Below are 15,223 nucleotides of genomic sequence, written 5' to 3' on the forward strand. Positions count from 1 at the left end.
TGTCTTACATAAAGCTGACGCATCAAACCGCAGCAAAGTGTTGGCGGCAGCGGGGGAAAATGGAAAGCTGGGAAATCGGGAGGTGGATGTGGATGTGGAGGTGGCACAAACACCTCCCACACGTCTTTGTCAACTAGTCATATGACTTCGAGTGCAGGAAATAGCCAACGGAATTCAGGGGGGGAGTGGAGAAGTGTTGGAGCTCTGTGCCAAATGTTTTGCAGCAGCTTAAGCATGTTGCATGTTGGATGTGTGCGAGGCAAATGCAGCTTAAAAGATTAAATTCCCTCTCTCAAAAGGGGTGCATAACATGGGTGGCATGTGTGTGTCAGTCTTTTAGCCTTGCTATATATATAAATTCCCCACTGCAACACTAAGTAGCCGACTTCCAACTTATTGGCGAAAAACCAACGAAAAGTATCTAGAACCCGAGAGGGAAAAAGACCTTCAAGATGCTTAACATGGAAATTTATGTCTGCACAGCAATTTATGTTTAGGGGTTTTAAATCATGGGGGAAAAGCTGAAATTAATACTTAAGTGAATATTAAATGGAGAAGCGAAAAGTTAAAAGAAAAAGTAAATTTCCATTTAATTTTTTTTTTCTATAAATTTCAATGAATATAAAATACAAATTCAAAGAAATATATGTATATTTTGTGATGAAATTCATGTTGAACGTATATAAATTTAATGAAATAAATAAACCATTACAATTTGTATTATTACAAAAACAGATATTTCATATTAAACAAATACAAGCAAGCTTAATATAAGTCCCACACAAACATAAAAGCAAACACAATATAAAATATTTCCTTATCTACTTTAACTAAAAATAGAAAACTCTAATGTATTTAACGGAACAAAATATCCTTGGCCTTTATTGTATAGCAGCTTAGCCCCAAAGTCAAATTGTCAAGCGACAGGAACAAGTCGTCTGTTTATTTCTTTTGTGTGAGTCGAAAAGCAGCACATAAATCATATTTTCTATAGAATAAATAAGTCCGACACAAACAACGAAGGGGGGAAAAAGGAAGGAGAAGGAAGAAAGGAAGTCTTCGTTGGCATCCTTGAGACACTTATCAGTGGGTTACTCGTTGTCGTATTTATATCTATTTTTAGCACTTAATCAGGCGCTCAATGCTGCCATTACAGACGCCAGACACTCCCTCACATGCACACACATAAAGTCAATATTTCAGTGAAATTGCCAATATTTCCGGTTAATGTTAACTGAAACACTTTGGGGGCCTCAACTGTCAATGTTATTTATTGCGATACGCATACGCCACGTATGCCATGTGTGTATGTGCAGCAGCTGCGTGTGAGCGTCTGAGTGAATTCCCTTAAAAGTCGCTCCCTGACACTTAATTGTTCAAAGAAGGACTGAGACAGCACCAAATTGATGAGCTGAAAAAGCAATTGAACAAATTTATGTGATTTGCTTTCACAGCCAAATTGCTGAAATTGAAAAGAAAGCTTTTCCGCGGCGAGAAAGAAAGTCATGTCAGTTGCAAGGGGCATAGAGAGGGGCGTGGCTATGGTCACGTGCCAAGTGCGACTTCCCCTTAAGGATATGACCCATTTGCATTGCAAATGCTTCGTCAAGCGAGAAAAAGATGGAAAAAAAGCTCATAAAACTGTCAACACATGCAGCAGGCAAATTACACGTGGTGAAAAAAAGTGCTTTAAAACTATTATTTAAAAAGTACTTAAGCCTTAATAAATTTGAACACAATTTTTGTTTAAATTGCTTTAAAAATCAATATCCTGGAATATAACGAACTTTTTCAACAATTTTTCAATTCAAATTTATGCATTAGTTCTTAGAAACTGTCAAAACCAGACATTCCGCAACAAGTCTTGCTTTAATATAATTTAAGCAATAATGTGTTTTTATGATTCCAAATAAAGCACTCCATTAAGATATATTTCGAAAATATGGTACGCAAATGTTGCCTAACATTTTCATTTGAAATCCTTTTTTCTTTATATCAGTGTATAGGGACAGCAAACATGTTAGGAGGGCCATAAAAAAAAACAAATTTAAACTCCGCACAAAACGAATTAAATATTAATTTTTACATTACTCCTTCCTCGTTGCAGGCCTGCATTTGCGGAGCATCGAGGAGCCAGCGACGACGCCGCTCCAGTTCCAGGCGGCGGGCAGGATGAACGCGGAGCAGGGGGGCACGGGGTACGGCGGCGGCTACGGTTCCAGCGAGCACTCGCTGCTCATCGCCACACGCCACGCCGGTGTCCCCCTGCCCCCCGCCCACCAGCAGCCACTCCCCGCCCACTATCAGCCGCTGAGCCACTCCGGCGCAGCCCCACCCTCCTCCTCCGCCGCCACCATCTCCACATCCAATGGATCCTCCTCCGCCGGCGGCGGCGCACTTCAGTCGTCCTCCTTCCCGCAGCAACAGCAGCAGCAGCAGTATCCGGTGCCACCGCAGTACCAGTACCAGTATCAGTACCAGTACCAGCACCACTATCACCACCAGGCCACGTCGCCACAGCACCACAGGCCCTACGATCCGGAGCACGCGCGGATGGAGGCCTGGCTGGATGAGAATCAGGAATTTGTACAGGATTATTTTATAAGGTGAGTCGAGGTCTTGTCACCTATGTATACTTGGGATAATACGGAGCATAGAAACTTAAAAACTAAACCAGTCAGAAAATTAAAGATTTTAATTGATTACATAAAACTTGATAAAATGGTAAAATATTTTTACAATTTTTAAATTGGGATAGAAGTAAATGAAAAATAAATTCATGTCGACAGCACTTTTAGACACGGTTTGAAAATTTTTAAATTATAGGTATGTAGTAAATACTATATGCATTAGTTAAAACTTTTAAGCTGGTGTTTAGTTTAATATTTTACAGATGTATTAAAAACGAAGTAAAATCCGTTACAAGATATACAATTCTGTATTTAATTTCAAGGCCTTGTTAAAATAAAGTCCACCAAATTTAAGGCCCAACATTTCGAATTTCTCTTTGAACAACCGAATTGGCCAATCGATAACTCTTTCATTAGCCAAGACAGACGGAAAACTAACCGAATCCTTGTAGAGACATAAATTGCATCTGCCTACAAGCGTTTTCGATGAACCCATCGAGCCAATAATCTATTTTGCCCATCGAAGGGATAAATTCTTAAATTTGAAACTGCATTGTCAGTTGACCCTGCCGCACGGAAAACAATCGGCAATATTTATGGGCGGGTGTGGTGTGGAGCTGGTGGGGATTTGGCCATGGGCGGGGACAGCTCGTTTCCGCTATAAACCGGAAATTGCCTTTGCCACAGCAGGACATCTAGGCCAGGCCGGCAGCCAAGCGGGTTAAAGGACGTCAGTTGTCTATGACACATAATAAAAATCACTAACAACTAAAAGCATAAATTGGGCTTTATTTTCATGGTCGAGCAGGCCAACGTCCGCGTTGTTCTGTCCTCGGCTCCACAGCTCCTCCGGTTTTTGGCCTGCGGGGCGGTCATTAAACGAGGCTGAAAAAGGCTTCATTCCGTTGTGTGTGTACTTTGCATAAGAATATGCCGCATGTCCTAAACAGTTCCCCCATTTTTCCCTCCCCTTTGGCACCCTTCTTTAATGTGCCCTTTCACAGAGAGTTTTTATTTTTTTTCAAAGGGAAAAACGGAAGTGAAATGTTGGGATTGTAATATTTATATAAAAATGGTTTTACAAAAAATAATTGGTAATTTTGTTTGTATGACTTATATTCTTATTTTATTAAAATTTAAATATTACAATATCAATAATGTATTTTCAATAATACAATTTAAATTTTAAAATGCTTTTAAATATTTTTGCTTCCAACTTTCCGGAAACGCTACAATTGATGTGTTAAATGTTCTTCATTAGTATTTACAATAAATATCTTTAATTAGGTTAAAAATTTTAAATTGATAGAATATTTAAAATTTCGGCCCCGTTTTCTAATTTCCACTTACTCGACTCCCCAAAGAGTTGTGTGCTGTGATTGCCCGATGTTTTGTGGTGTTTGGTGAGGGTTTTATGCCAAAAGCGCGTGTCCATAAGGACACAAGCTGAGCAGGAGTAGGAGCAGCTGATGGCGGGTAGCCTTGCGGCCTGAATATTTATGAGTTGGCATTTTATTAGTGAATTTTATGCGGCACATGCATATAGCAAGCGGAGCCCAATGCGTCGGTCGACCAGCGGCAATTCATTTGCGATTTTTAATAAGGTTTTAATGTGTTTTCTAACGGAATTTTTCGCCATTTTTCCCGCAGGAAAGCCACACGTCAGACGGTGGATGCCTGGCTGGTCTCACATGCCACCTCGGCAGGCAACGATGTGGTCAGCAGCACCTCACCCACCCACGCCAACGGGCAGACGAGCTCCTCGAGGGGCGGATCCGGAGCCACCACACCAGTGCGGTAAGTAATCCAAAGGGGGTTAGTCCAATTAATATTGGATATAATTAGACTGGTTCTAAACCGATAGAATGTGCAATAAAAAGCCAATTGAAATTGTTCTCTAAAGTAAAATGCAAGAAAAAGTAAATTTCTATGAATTTAATTTGTTAATCAGTTTAAACGTTTTCTGTATTTTAAAAGTAACTGGTAAATATAGTCTCACCTTTTCTTAAAATCGTTGCGTGTCTTAACAGGATATCGTGAAAATGTTCATGTAAATAATAAATTATTTAGTTAAATAATCAGACCAAAGGGTTTTCAAATTAACTGACACTTTTTTTTTAAAAGTGTTTTATTCGGTTTTAAGGTTAATTTAACTAAGAAATATTCATTTCAAAATTATTTTCATTAGATTTTAGTATATAAATTTCAAAAGCTTCGAGTATTTTGTTCGATGAAGACTTTAAAAGAATATTTAAATGTATTATTTTATTACAATAAAGATAGAAACATCCCATACAAATATTGTAATAAATTTGTAACAATTTTATTTTTTAGAAAAATCTCCGCTCACGAATTTGAGCGCGGTGGCCTGCTTAAGCCGATTGTCAATACCATCGACGGCACGCCCACATTTTTGAGCATTGGTCCGCCGATGGACAACGGGGGCGTGGGCGGCAGCTGCGGCAATCTGCAGAATGTCGGCGGCGTTGTGGCCGGACAGTATCAGTATCACAATCAGCACAACCACCACAACCACCAGCATCTGCACCACAGCCAGCACAGTCATTATCAGGCGGGCGGAGCCGTTGGCAGCAGCAGTTTGGGCAGTTCCAGTGGCGTCGGTGGAGCGGGAGGAGCACCCGGACTGGGGGGCAGCGGTGGAGCCGGGAACGGCCATCAATATCAATATTATCAATGCCTCCAACGACCACAGCGGCTGTCACGCAACGAGCTGAAACAGCTTGACGAGAAGGAGTTGATTTTCGAATTGGTGAGTGAAAACTAATGTAATATCTTATATCGTACATTTTGTAAAACAATCAAACTTTCATTCAATTTAAAAGTTTCAATTGTTTTCTGCAAAATATTAGTCTAACTTTACATTTAAGTAACCCCTCAATTTTACACAGCTTTCACGAATACCATTTTTATAAATCCCTGTGATTCAGAAAAATTATTACCCACCCCTTGAAATAAGGAGTATTTGGTGATGATTGAGTAGTCGAATGAGTAAAATTTCACTAGAAGGCATAACCATTAGATATCAAATCGACTGTTCGCGCGAATCTCGATAGTTAGTCAATGTGTATTTGTTGAGTTCCGCAAACGTGTTTGTTTGTTGGCCCTATTTGGCTTTGTTGTCGGCCCATTGACGTTGTTATCGGCAAACACTCTAAAGACGTCAGTCACAGTCTGTATTTCCCCATAGCTGTTTCTCCCTCAATTGCAACTGCTTATTTGAGCTTATCAGCCGTGTAAATAATCGGACTTTGTCTATCATGGCTTCCAGGTAAAGGACATTTGCAACGAACTCGAGGTGCGCACTTTGTGCCACAAGATACTCCAGAATGTGTCCATTTTGCTGAATGCCGATCGAGGATCTCTGTTCCTGGTGCAAGGACGATGCAACGGACCCGATGGACTCAAAAAGTGAGTGTAATTCAAAATGAAAAATTATATAATAGGATAATTATTAAGTAAGAATTTCTGCAAAGTTCAATTTGGTAATAATTAGTTATTTTTGGACTTGAAAAGTATATAAATAACAATAATAATTAAATATAATATTGTTTTCCCTATATGTACATTAAAATAAGTGTTTAATTGCTGCCATATCATATTCCAAAAAATTTCTATTGAATTTAAATATAACTTTTTGTGATAACTTAAAGCGTCAATTTTCTGAATGCTTAAATTTTGTCTTAGTTTAAAAAGAGAACGGCGATAAAGACTTACATTTATCATAAACCATTATATTAGTCTAAAAATGGACTGGGACCAATGCATAAAGCAATCAGCCAAGTTACCCTCATCGTGCACTATTTTCAACAATTTGCTGATGACTCCATATAGCTGCATTTTTGTGGACATTGCGGATAGTGCTCCCCAGCAAAATCAGCTCAGCTTCAACTTTGTCTTGGCAACATTTTTTATGGCATTTATTTTTGGCATTTTATGAGTGCATTGCGTGGATGCTGCGACTCCTCACCTCCCTCCACCCACCCCACTCTCAGAAATTCGCCCCATAAATGCCATAACCCCGGCAGGAACCTGAATGTGGGGTCAGTGGGGCATGTCAGCCATTTTGTATGCATCGTATGACGCCATTCTGCTGCCAACACTAATTGCAATTGTCTGCACGCGCATTTGGCAAATGCATACTGTTGGGTAGAAACTTTTTAAAGCCAAGGAAAAGGAACAAAAAAGCAAGAAAAGCAGACAAGGCACTGAGAAACAAATGGTTTTAATGAGATTCAATAACCAAACTTTTAAGTAGGAAAATTAGATGAGTAAAAATAAACTTCATTGACTTATGAAAGCATATAATTTCAATAAATTATACCCAAACTTTGAGCCTTTAAGTAATTCGATTTCCAATAATATTTCGCTTAAACATATTTTATCGTTATTTATAAACAAATTAGTATTTGGAATGAAAATATATATAATTTATTACTTTTTTAATTAAATATAATTTGGCAGAAAATTAATTGTATATAAAATTAAGCTACAATAGTATTTAAGATAGCTCTGCTTTCCTCAGTGGAGTAGCAAAAAGTTTGCATTGTGTCCGATGACAATAGACGATAGTTGCCGCCTGAAACACAATTTATAATTTCCAACTTTGGACTCTCGTTCTTCCGCAGATGCCTCGTCTCGAAATTGTTCGACGTGTGCCCCCGGAGCACCGTGGAGGAGATGGAGCAGCAGGACGAAGTGCGGGTGGCCTGGGGCACAGGAATTGCCGGGCATGTGGCCGAAAGTGGGGAGCCCGTCAACATACCAGATGCTTACCAGGTCAGTACCAAAAACAAGTACTATCAGTGAGCGAAATTTGACAAATTTGAATGCCAACTGGGTCATAAATCAACCTCAGCTGTGAGAGTTGGAGATTATTCATTCGATTGCAAGATTTATGGTGGCAGATACCAGAACGATGTGTGTGCTTGTCTGTATATGTGGTGCTCTTTAAGTTTTCAATATTGCTCAGTGAACTCGGTGGCACCAGCACTTTTCACATTTTCCAGCTTCCGCCTGCCCACTCTCACATTCTCCCATTTTTTCGGCAGTTTTTCTTCGGCCTGTCTGCCAATTGGAGCGTAATTAATCTTATGCCAAGACAAGGCCGTGTTAGGCATGTTATATCACCAAGATATGGAGTCCCAATGCTTTTATACTTATTCTCTTTTTGCCCCGACTTAAAGCTGGTTGGCTAACGATAACAATTGCGGCTTCTTGAAATGTTTTCCTAAGTCATACTAAGCCAATGAGTGTAGATAAACTCCCGGCAAATACGTGACGCACAGACAGATCGCTTGTACTTGTGCCCCGTGGATCTCCTGATTGTTAGCACAATTAATCAAGGCCTAAATTTGACACTTGCCGTTAGCAGACAGCGCGACCAGCAGACAGAGAACCGAGCCCAAAACGCCGAAAGCCAGACGATTGCTGGTGCGAATGAGGCGCATTATGATTAGACACACCGGTTACGGTCGGGTGCAGATCTTTCAGTCGATCTCAGTGGACTTTTGACTCGGCTAAATAGCTACCCAAACAAATGTCAGTCGGCAGCGACAGTCCGAGGCGTCCGGAATTTGATAACACCCGATTTTTGGGGCGAGAAAGGCATGGATATCATGGGGAATGTGTGCCAAGTGGGACTAAAATAGAATGGTTAATAGGAGAAAGATTGATAGAAAATAAACCTTCGGTTGAACTTGATTATCAGTGATAATTTGGGGGGAATGGTAGACAAACTTTAAAAAAAATTGTGTCAAAATAAATGAAAATGAAAGAAGATTATACATTTATTCGATCAAATTTGTTTAAATTAAGAATGCATTAAAATAATCAAATTAAACGTTGTTAGAGACAACTGAAATAATCTTCAGGAAATCTTAAAAAATGCGATAAGGAAAAATCGAACAAGGAAGTGTTCAAACAATGAATAAAGGCTCACAAAGATTACGTTAACAACGAAAACTCATTTAAATGAGATACTAATTCGTGCGCAAATTAATTTAATTTCCCCCCATTTCCCCACAGGATGAGCGATTCAATTGTGAAATTGACTCGTTGACCGGCTATCGGACGAAGGCCTTGCTCTGCATGCCCATCAAGGATTCATCCGGGGATGTGATTGGCGTGGCGCAGGTCATCAACAAAATGAATGGCGAGTGCTTCTCCGAAATCGATGAAAAGGTGAGTGGTCCGGATGAGAATGAGGACGAGGACGTGGACGTGGATGGAGGGGTAAATGCGGAAGCGGGCGAATGGGGCCATGTGGAGATCGCATGACGGGGCAGTCTGATGGTTTCTTTTGTTCCGAATAAAGCCGCATAAGAGCTGCACCCACCCTGGCAAATTGCATTCATTATTCAACAAAGGGGAAACTTGTTAAGAAAGCTTAGCAAAATGTCAGGCAAAATGCCATCAGGGATTATCCGATGTGCGCCTGCCAGTGTGTGGCAGAACACTCATAATTTTATGCCATTTTGCAACCTCTATTTTTTGCCGTTTGAGTAATGTTAATCCTGTGCGGTAATCCCTCGCAGGTCTTTGCCTCGTATCTGCAGTTCTGCGGCATTGGACTGCGAAATGCGCAGCTGTACGAGAAATCTCAATTGGAAATCAAGCGGAATCAAGTGCTCCTGGATCTGGCCCGCATGATCTTCGAGGAGCAGAGCACCATCGAGCACATGGTCTTCCGCATCCTCACCCACATGCAGAGTCTCATCCAGTGCCAGAGGGTCCAAATCCTCCTGGTTCACGAGGCGGACAAGGGCAGCTTTTCGCGGGTCTTCGACTTCGAGGCGAATGACCTGAGTGAGGAGGAGGCCACCTCCCGCACCAGTCCCTACGAGTCGCGGTTCCCCATCAACATCGGGATCACCGGACATGTGGCCACCACCGGGGAAACCGTGAATGTGCCGAACGCCTACGAGGACGATCGATTCGATGCCAGTGTAGACGAGAGCTCCTGCTTCAAGCACCGCTCTATTCTGTGCATGGCCATCAAGAACTCCCTGGGACAGATCATTGGCGTTATCCAGCTGATCAACAAGTTTAATGAGTTGGTAAGTACTGATGATGTTTTTGGTAGCACATTAATCAAAAAAGAAAGGTATATGTATCCTTATTGAATATGTTAATAGTATTTGACTTAATTGTAAAATATTTTATGAGTTTTTGTTTTTTTTTATAAAAACCCTGGAAAAAATGATTCAATGTTGGAATGTCATACCTTGTGAAAAAATATCTACTCGAGTTTTTTAAATGTCATACTCCGATGAATTCAATTGACAATTCCCTAGGCCAATTTTTAATCTTTTTATTTCAAAGTAGGTTTCTACTAAGTAGATAAAGTAAATACTTTGTGTTTATATTTCAAGGACTCACAGTAATCTTATCATAACTATGCATAAACATAATTTGTTAATTTGTATACTACACATTTTAAACTGTTTTTATCTGCTCCCCCAGGACTTTACCAAGAACGACGAGAACTTCGTGGAGGCGTTCGCCATCTTCTGCGGCATGGGCATCCACAACACGCACATGTACGAGAAGGCCATCGTGGCGATGGCCAAGCAGAGTGTCACCCTGGAGGTGCTCAGCTACCACGCATCGGCCACCATGGACGAGGCACATCGTCTGCGGGTGAGTTCCACTCCATTCTTCATTCTCCATTCTCCATTCTCCATTCCGTATTCCCGTACTCTGTTCCGGATTAAAGTGCCCTCCCGGGTGCCGTGAAATGCTTAATTTTATTTGCACTCACTTAATTTGGTCGAGGCCAAGAGGTCGTCCACTACTTTGCTCTCTTAATTTTTACGCAGACCCATAAATTAATGTGTCCTGCCGGAGAACCACTTTGGGTGCTTCCCTGTTGCATTGTCTTCTGTGTTGGCTTCATGGTTTTTATTCGTTTATTATTTCTGTGTGACAGAAACAGCGGCAACAAGCTGTCGCTCCTAGCCACTAACCCCTGATCCACTGCTCAGAAAAAGCTTCAACGTGTTGACAGTTGTAATTAGTTTGTTCGCACAAGTATGACAAAAAGAAACTTTTCTACTGAATCGTGAGACTCCACCACGCTCGCTCTTCATCGCCGGACACTCTCTGTAATTATGCTGGGAAAATTATGACCGCCTGTCGAGTTGCCAGCCAGACAAAGATGCTGGGTTATTAATTTTAATTAAAATTATGCCATACTAGGCTTTATTCATACAACGAACGGAGGCGGAGGGACGATTATGGCATCAGGCTGGTAAACCCTTTTTCCTGGGGGGCTTTCCTCCGCACTCTTGTGGATGCCTTGGCGGAAAAATGTCAGAAATTTTGATAAACTTCTCGGCTTTGGTGGCTAATATAGCGCCATTTACATTTGCTGACAGCAAACAGATGAAGGTCCAGAGGGAGATTTGTATTTTTTGTTCCTTTTCTTGGGCATCTTGGTTTTAAACACGTGCTGGATTATTTTAAGGTGTGGAAAATAAGTGGTTCTTGGCAAAAAAGTTTTACAAATGTTGGATGATTGTCTGCATTTAAAAAGTTAAACATTTTTATTGTTTAGTTATTAAATTTGGTTCCCATTTTTAAACCGAAAAATAATTGACAATGAACTATTTAATCACTATAGATAGATTGGACTTAAAATTTTAGACAATTGTAAATGTGTTAAATTAAAAAATATAATAAACTGATGGGTTTTTTAGAACGATCGTTTTTATATTCTTATTATTTTTAGAATTCTGTTCATAAAGGTTTTAATGTAATAATGATATGATTATGTCGTTGAATGTTTCTTACAATATTTAAAATAAATTATTTATTTTTAGCGTCTTCGAGTACCTTCAGCTGTTCATTTCCGACTGCACGACTTCAAGTTCGATGACATTCACTTTGAAGATGATGATACATTAAAGGTAAAATTGGCTATTAGTCCCCAGTATTGAGAATAATTACAAATCTTTTTTTAGGCCTGCCTGCGCATGTTTTTGGATCTCGACTTTGTGGAACGTTTTCATATTGACTATGAAGTTTTATGCCGTTGGCTGTTGAGCGTCAAGAAAAACTATCGCAATGTTACCTATCACAATTGGCGACATGCCTTCAATGTGGCCCAAATGATGTTTGCCATTCTAACTGTGAGTAGAAGAGTTCAATTTGTATGTAAAATCTTAAATTTTTAATTATCTTCTTTGTATATTTTAAAGACCACGCAATGGTGGAAGATCTTTGGTGAAATCGAATGCTTGGCGCTTATTATTGGCTGTCTTTGTCATGATCTCGATCATCGAGGGACTAATAACTCCTTCCAGATTAAGTAAGTCAGACAACATAAAGCTAATTGTAAAAAATCTTAACTGAATATTGTATTTTTTAGAGCCTCTTCGCCTTTGGCGCAGCTTTATTCAACCTCCACCATGGAGCATCATCACTTCGATCAGTGTCTGATGATCTTGAATAGTCCTGGAAATCAAATCCTTGCTAATCTGTCCTCCGATGACTATTGTCGAGTAATCAGAGTGTTGGAAGATGCCATTTTGTCCACTGATTTGGCAGTGTATTTCAAGTGAGTTTAACTGGAATGTCTAGTTTTTGAGTCCGTTTATAAATCCTTGATTTTTTTAAACAGGAAACGAGGTCCTTTCTTGGAAAGTGTGGAACAGCCGGTGAGCCATTGGGTGGCCGAGGAGCCGCGCGCCTTGTTGCGTGCCATGAGCATGACTGTCTGTGATTTGTCGGCCATCACGAAGCCGTGGGAGATCGAGAAGCGTGTGGCCGATTTGGTTAGCTCGGAGTTCTTCGAGCAGGGCGACATGGAGAAGCAGGAGCTCAACATAACTCCTATTGTGAGTTAACAAAGTTTAATTGAGAATTTTATAATTTAGGGAATATTTTTTCTTTCTAGGACATCATGAATCGCGAGAAAGAGGATGAGCTGCCCATGATGCAAGTGAACTTTATTGACTCCATTTGCTTGCCCATCTATGAGGTTTGTATAAGCTAACTTTTATGATGTTTTGTTAAGCATAATAATAATAATATAATGTTTATTTGCCAGGCCTTTGCCACCCTCTCCGACAAGCTGGAGCCTCTTGTCGAGGGCGTGCGCGATAATCGCGGCCATTGGATCGATCTGGCCGATGTGGTAAAAACCAAAACTAGTCAGGATCAGGAGCCCGAAGAGGAGCAGCAGAAAAATGTGATATCGAACGGTGACTGCAAGGCGATGAGTGATGATGATGTTACTGTGCCGGAAGCGGAAGTGGAAGTGCCAGCGGAGCAAGCAAGCGTAAATGGCCCCAACGATGCCAGCAACAGCAGCATCACTAATAAGAACATTGCCGTCGCTTCTCATCCTACCAGCACCCAGCCCAGTGATGATGATGATGATGCGAATGTGGAGGAGCAGTCTGCCGAGGCGAATGGTCACGATGCCGAAGTGGAGGAGGCCTCCTGCAGCTCCAGCTCCAGTTCCAGCTCATCGACCGCCTCCAGTCGCCTGTCCACGCCCCCGCCCACCGGCGAGGATGACAGCACACCAGTATCGCCCTCGAAAACAGGCCTGCAGGCCAAACTGGTGGCGGCCAATTTGAGTGCATTGCAAAGGCCGACCTCCAACCAGGTGGTGGCGAATCAGAAGCAGCGCTGCAAGAGCTGCGACCATTCCCGCAGCGGGCTGCAGGTGAGGAAGACCAGTTCCCTGCGTGGCGCCCAGGAACTGGAGATGGATAGTAAGGCTAAGAATGGAACAAAAGCTGCTCTCTGCAAAAGCACGCCCGTGATCAACAACCACAGCCATCATCATAGTCACAATCAGAATCACAGCCACAACCACCACCACCATCATCATCATCATCACTCGCATCACAATCACGGCCAGCATGGGATCGGGATTGGCAGTGCCAGCATCGGCGGCAGTGGGTTAATCAGCCTGGCCACACCTTTGCTGGCGGCGGACAGTGATAGGATACCAAAAATCGTGGGAAAAATTGGAAATCTCGATGGTCTGCCTCTGGCTCTGCCCTTTGCCAATGGCATTGGAGGACCAGGCCCACAAAATGGTCACGGCTTGCCCTTTGGCAGCTACCATCATCATCATCACCATCATCATCTCCTGGCGCGTCGTCATTCGGAGACAAACAGCAATGGGGCCACCGCTGTGGCGGCTGATAAATAAATACATCCCAATCTGGTGTGTTCCGAGAAAGTCAGAAACAGATAAAGGATTTTGAATTTAAACTGAAAACTTTAAAACCATATTTACAAAGTTTAAAAGTATGCAAGAACTTATTTTAGGCGCTTACTTTTAGAGGCACTTGTATTGGTTTTTAATATCTTAAAGTGTTTTCTGGATCTGAATCACACTAGCATATCTTCAATATGTACATAGTTCTATCCATATCACCCAAATCGCAACACACAACCAATCACTCTCATCTTGTATATAACATCCACTTTGAGCAACAGTATCGCAGTGCAGTAGGAAAGGATAGTGAGGAAAAAAACACATACCATAAGCAAATTGTGGCACAGCAATTTGATAGCCTACAACTAAAACTAAATAGAAAGATTCCTATAAACGTATGTAAATCGTATATATACTTATGTATGTGTATATTTTGATCTGTGTGTGTTTGTAACTTAAATTTTAGTTCGTACCATCAGCGTTAGTTAATGATAAAGCAAAGAAGTCAAATTCTCTAGATGTTTAAGCACCAACCAACAAAACAAAACAAAAGAAAAATTGTACCAAAAAAAAAATGGCAGAGTAGTGGATTCTCTAATTGTCGTTTGCTTGCAAGTAACGCTCATCTTCTATGGAACACAGCAAGGATAAAAGTATTGTAATGTCCCGAAACACATACATATACGAGTACGATAACACTGTATAACTGTAAACGTTAGTTGAATTATCTCTATGGGTACCAAAAGTCAAACTTTAGTAGCATTAACCAACCGCTTAGTGATGATGTTAGCTGTCGAGTAACAAAAAAAAACCGAACCGATCGCGAACCTAGACTATAATAACCACCCTTAATACAACCGAAACCCGAAAACCGAAACCAGAAAACAAAACAAACACTAAGCGCTTTGATTTTCCCTAATCTCTGCGCTCTTTTCGAATTTAAATAATTGTAATATGGGATAATAAGAAATGTATTTGTATCTACATATATGTACTCGATGGCCTCAATGGGCTGGCCTAATATGCAAAACCCAGACCATCTTGGCAGCATCTGTCCCAGGGTCATCAGCACGTAAAACGTTCTTTTGACCCTGGGACCAACTGCTCGTACATATTCTGCAGTTGCGTCTATATAAATCCATATAATCCTTTTTTAGATTAAATTGTACTTTGTGAGTTTTGTTATTTATTATCGGCATTATAGAGAAACCTATCGAAAATACACAAAATATTTGCTGTAACGGACCATGTTCAATAAGGCAAAACTAAATAAAGCAACATAATATCTATTAACTGTGTTTCATTGTAAAATAAAACGTATCCTTGAACAACATCCCATTTAATGATCTTATTCACACAAGATTCCAATTTTAGAAGATTATTTTAGTGGTAAAGT

The 15,223-nt window shown here is 40.8% G+C and overlaps 1 protein-coding gene across 7 annotated transcripts in view; it reads left to right on the forward strand.

The window, feature by feature from the left end:
- Positions 1-15,116, forward strand: part of LOC108043649 (dual 3',5'-cyclic-AMP and -GMP phosphodiesterase 11) — a 66,936-nt gene extending 51,820 nt beyond the window's left edge. For 6 of the 7 annotated variants that reach the window (XM_044460478.1, XM_044460476.1, XM_044460477.1 and 3 more), the window contains 15 exons: positions 2,108-2,606; positions 4,281-4,427; positions 4,965-5,400; positions 5,920-6,059; positions 7,277-7,427; positions 8,676-8,831; positions 9,185-9,706; positions 10,113-10,289; positions 11,471-11,557; positions 11,612-11,779; positions 11,849-11,958; positions 12,019-12,207; positions 12,271-12,487; positions 12,547-12,630; positions 12,700-15,116. In XM_044460478.1, coding sequence (XP_044316413.1) covers positions 2,108-2,606; positions 4,281-4,427; positions 4,965-5,400; positions 5,920-6,059; positions 7,277-7,427; positions 8,676-8,831; positions 9,185-9,706; positions 10,113-10,289; positions 11,471-11,557; positions 11,612-11,779; positions 11,849-11,958; positions 12,019-12,207; positions 12,271-12,487; positions 12,547-12,630; positions 12,700-13,818 — 4,202 coding nt within the window. In that variant the 3' untranslated portion in view covers positions 13,819-15,116. The remainder of the gene's footprint in view (positions 1-2,107; positions 2,607-4,280; positions 4,428-4,964; positions 5,401-5,919; positions 6,060-7,276; positions 7,428-8,675; positions 8,832-9,184; positions 9,707-10,112; positions 10,290-11,470; positions 11,558-11,611; positions 11,780-11,848; positions 11,959-12,018; positions 12,208-12,270; positions 12,488-12,546; positions 12,631-12,699) is intronic. The other variant, XM_017122444.2, reaches the window with a different exon arrangement.
- Positions 15,117-15,223: the final 107 nt, after the last annotated feature.

This window comes from Drosophila rhopaloa, unplaced genomic scaffold, assembly GCF_018152115.1.
Source record: "Drosophila rhopaloa isolate 14029-0021.01 unplaced genomic scaffold, ASM1815211v1 contig_2, whole genome shotgun sequence".
Classification (NCBI taxonomy): Eukaryota; Metazoa; Arthropoda; class Insecta; order Diptera; family Drosophilidae; genus Drosophila; species Drosophila rhopaloa.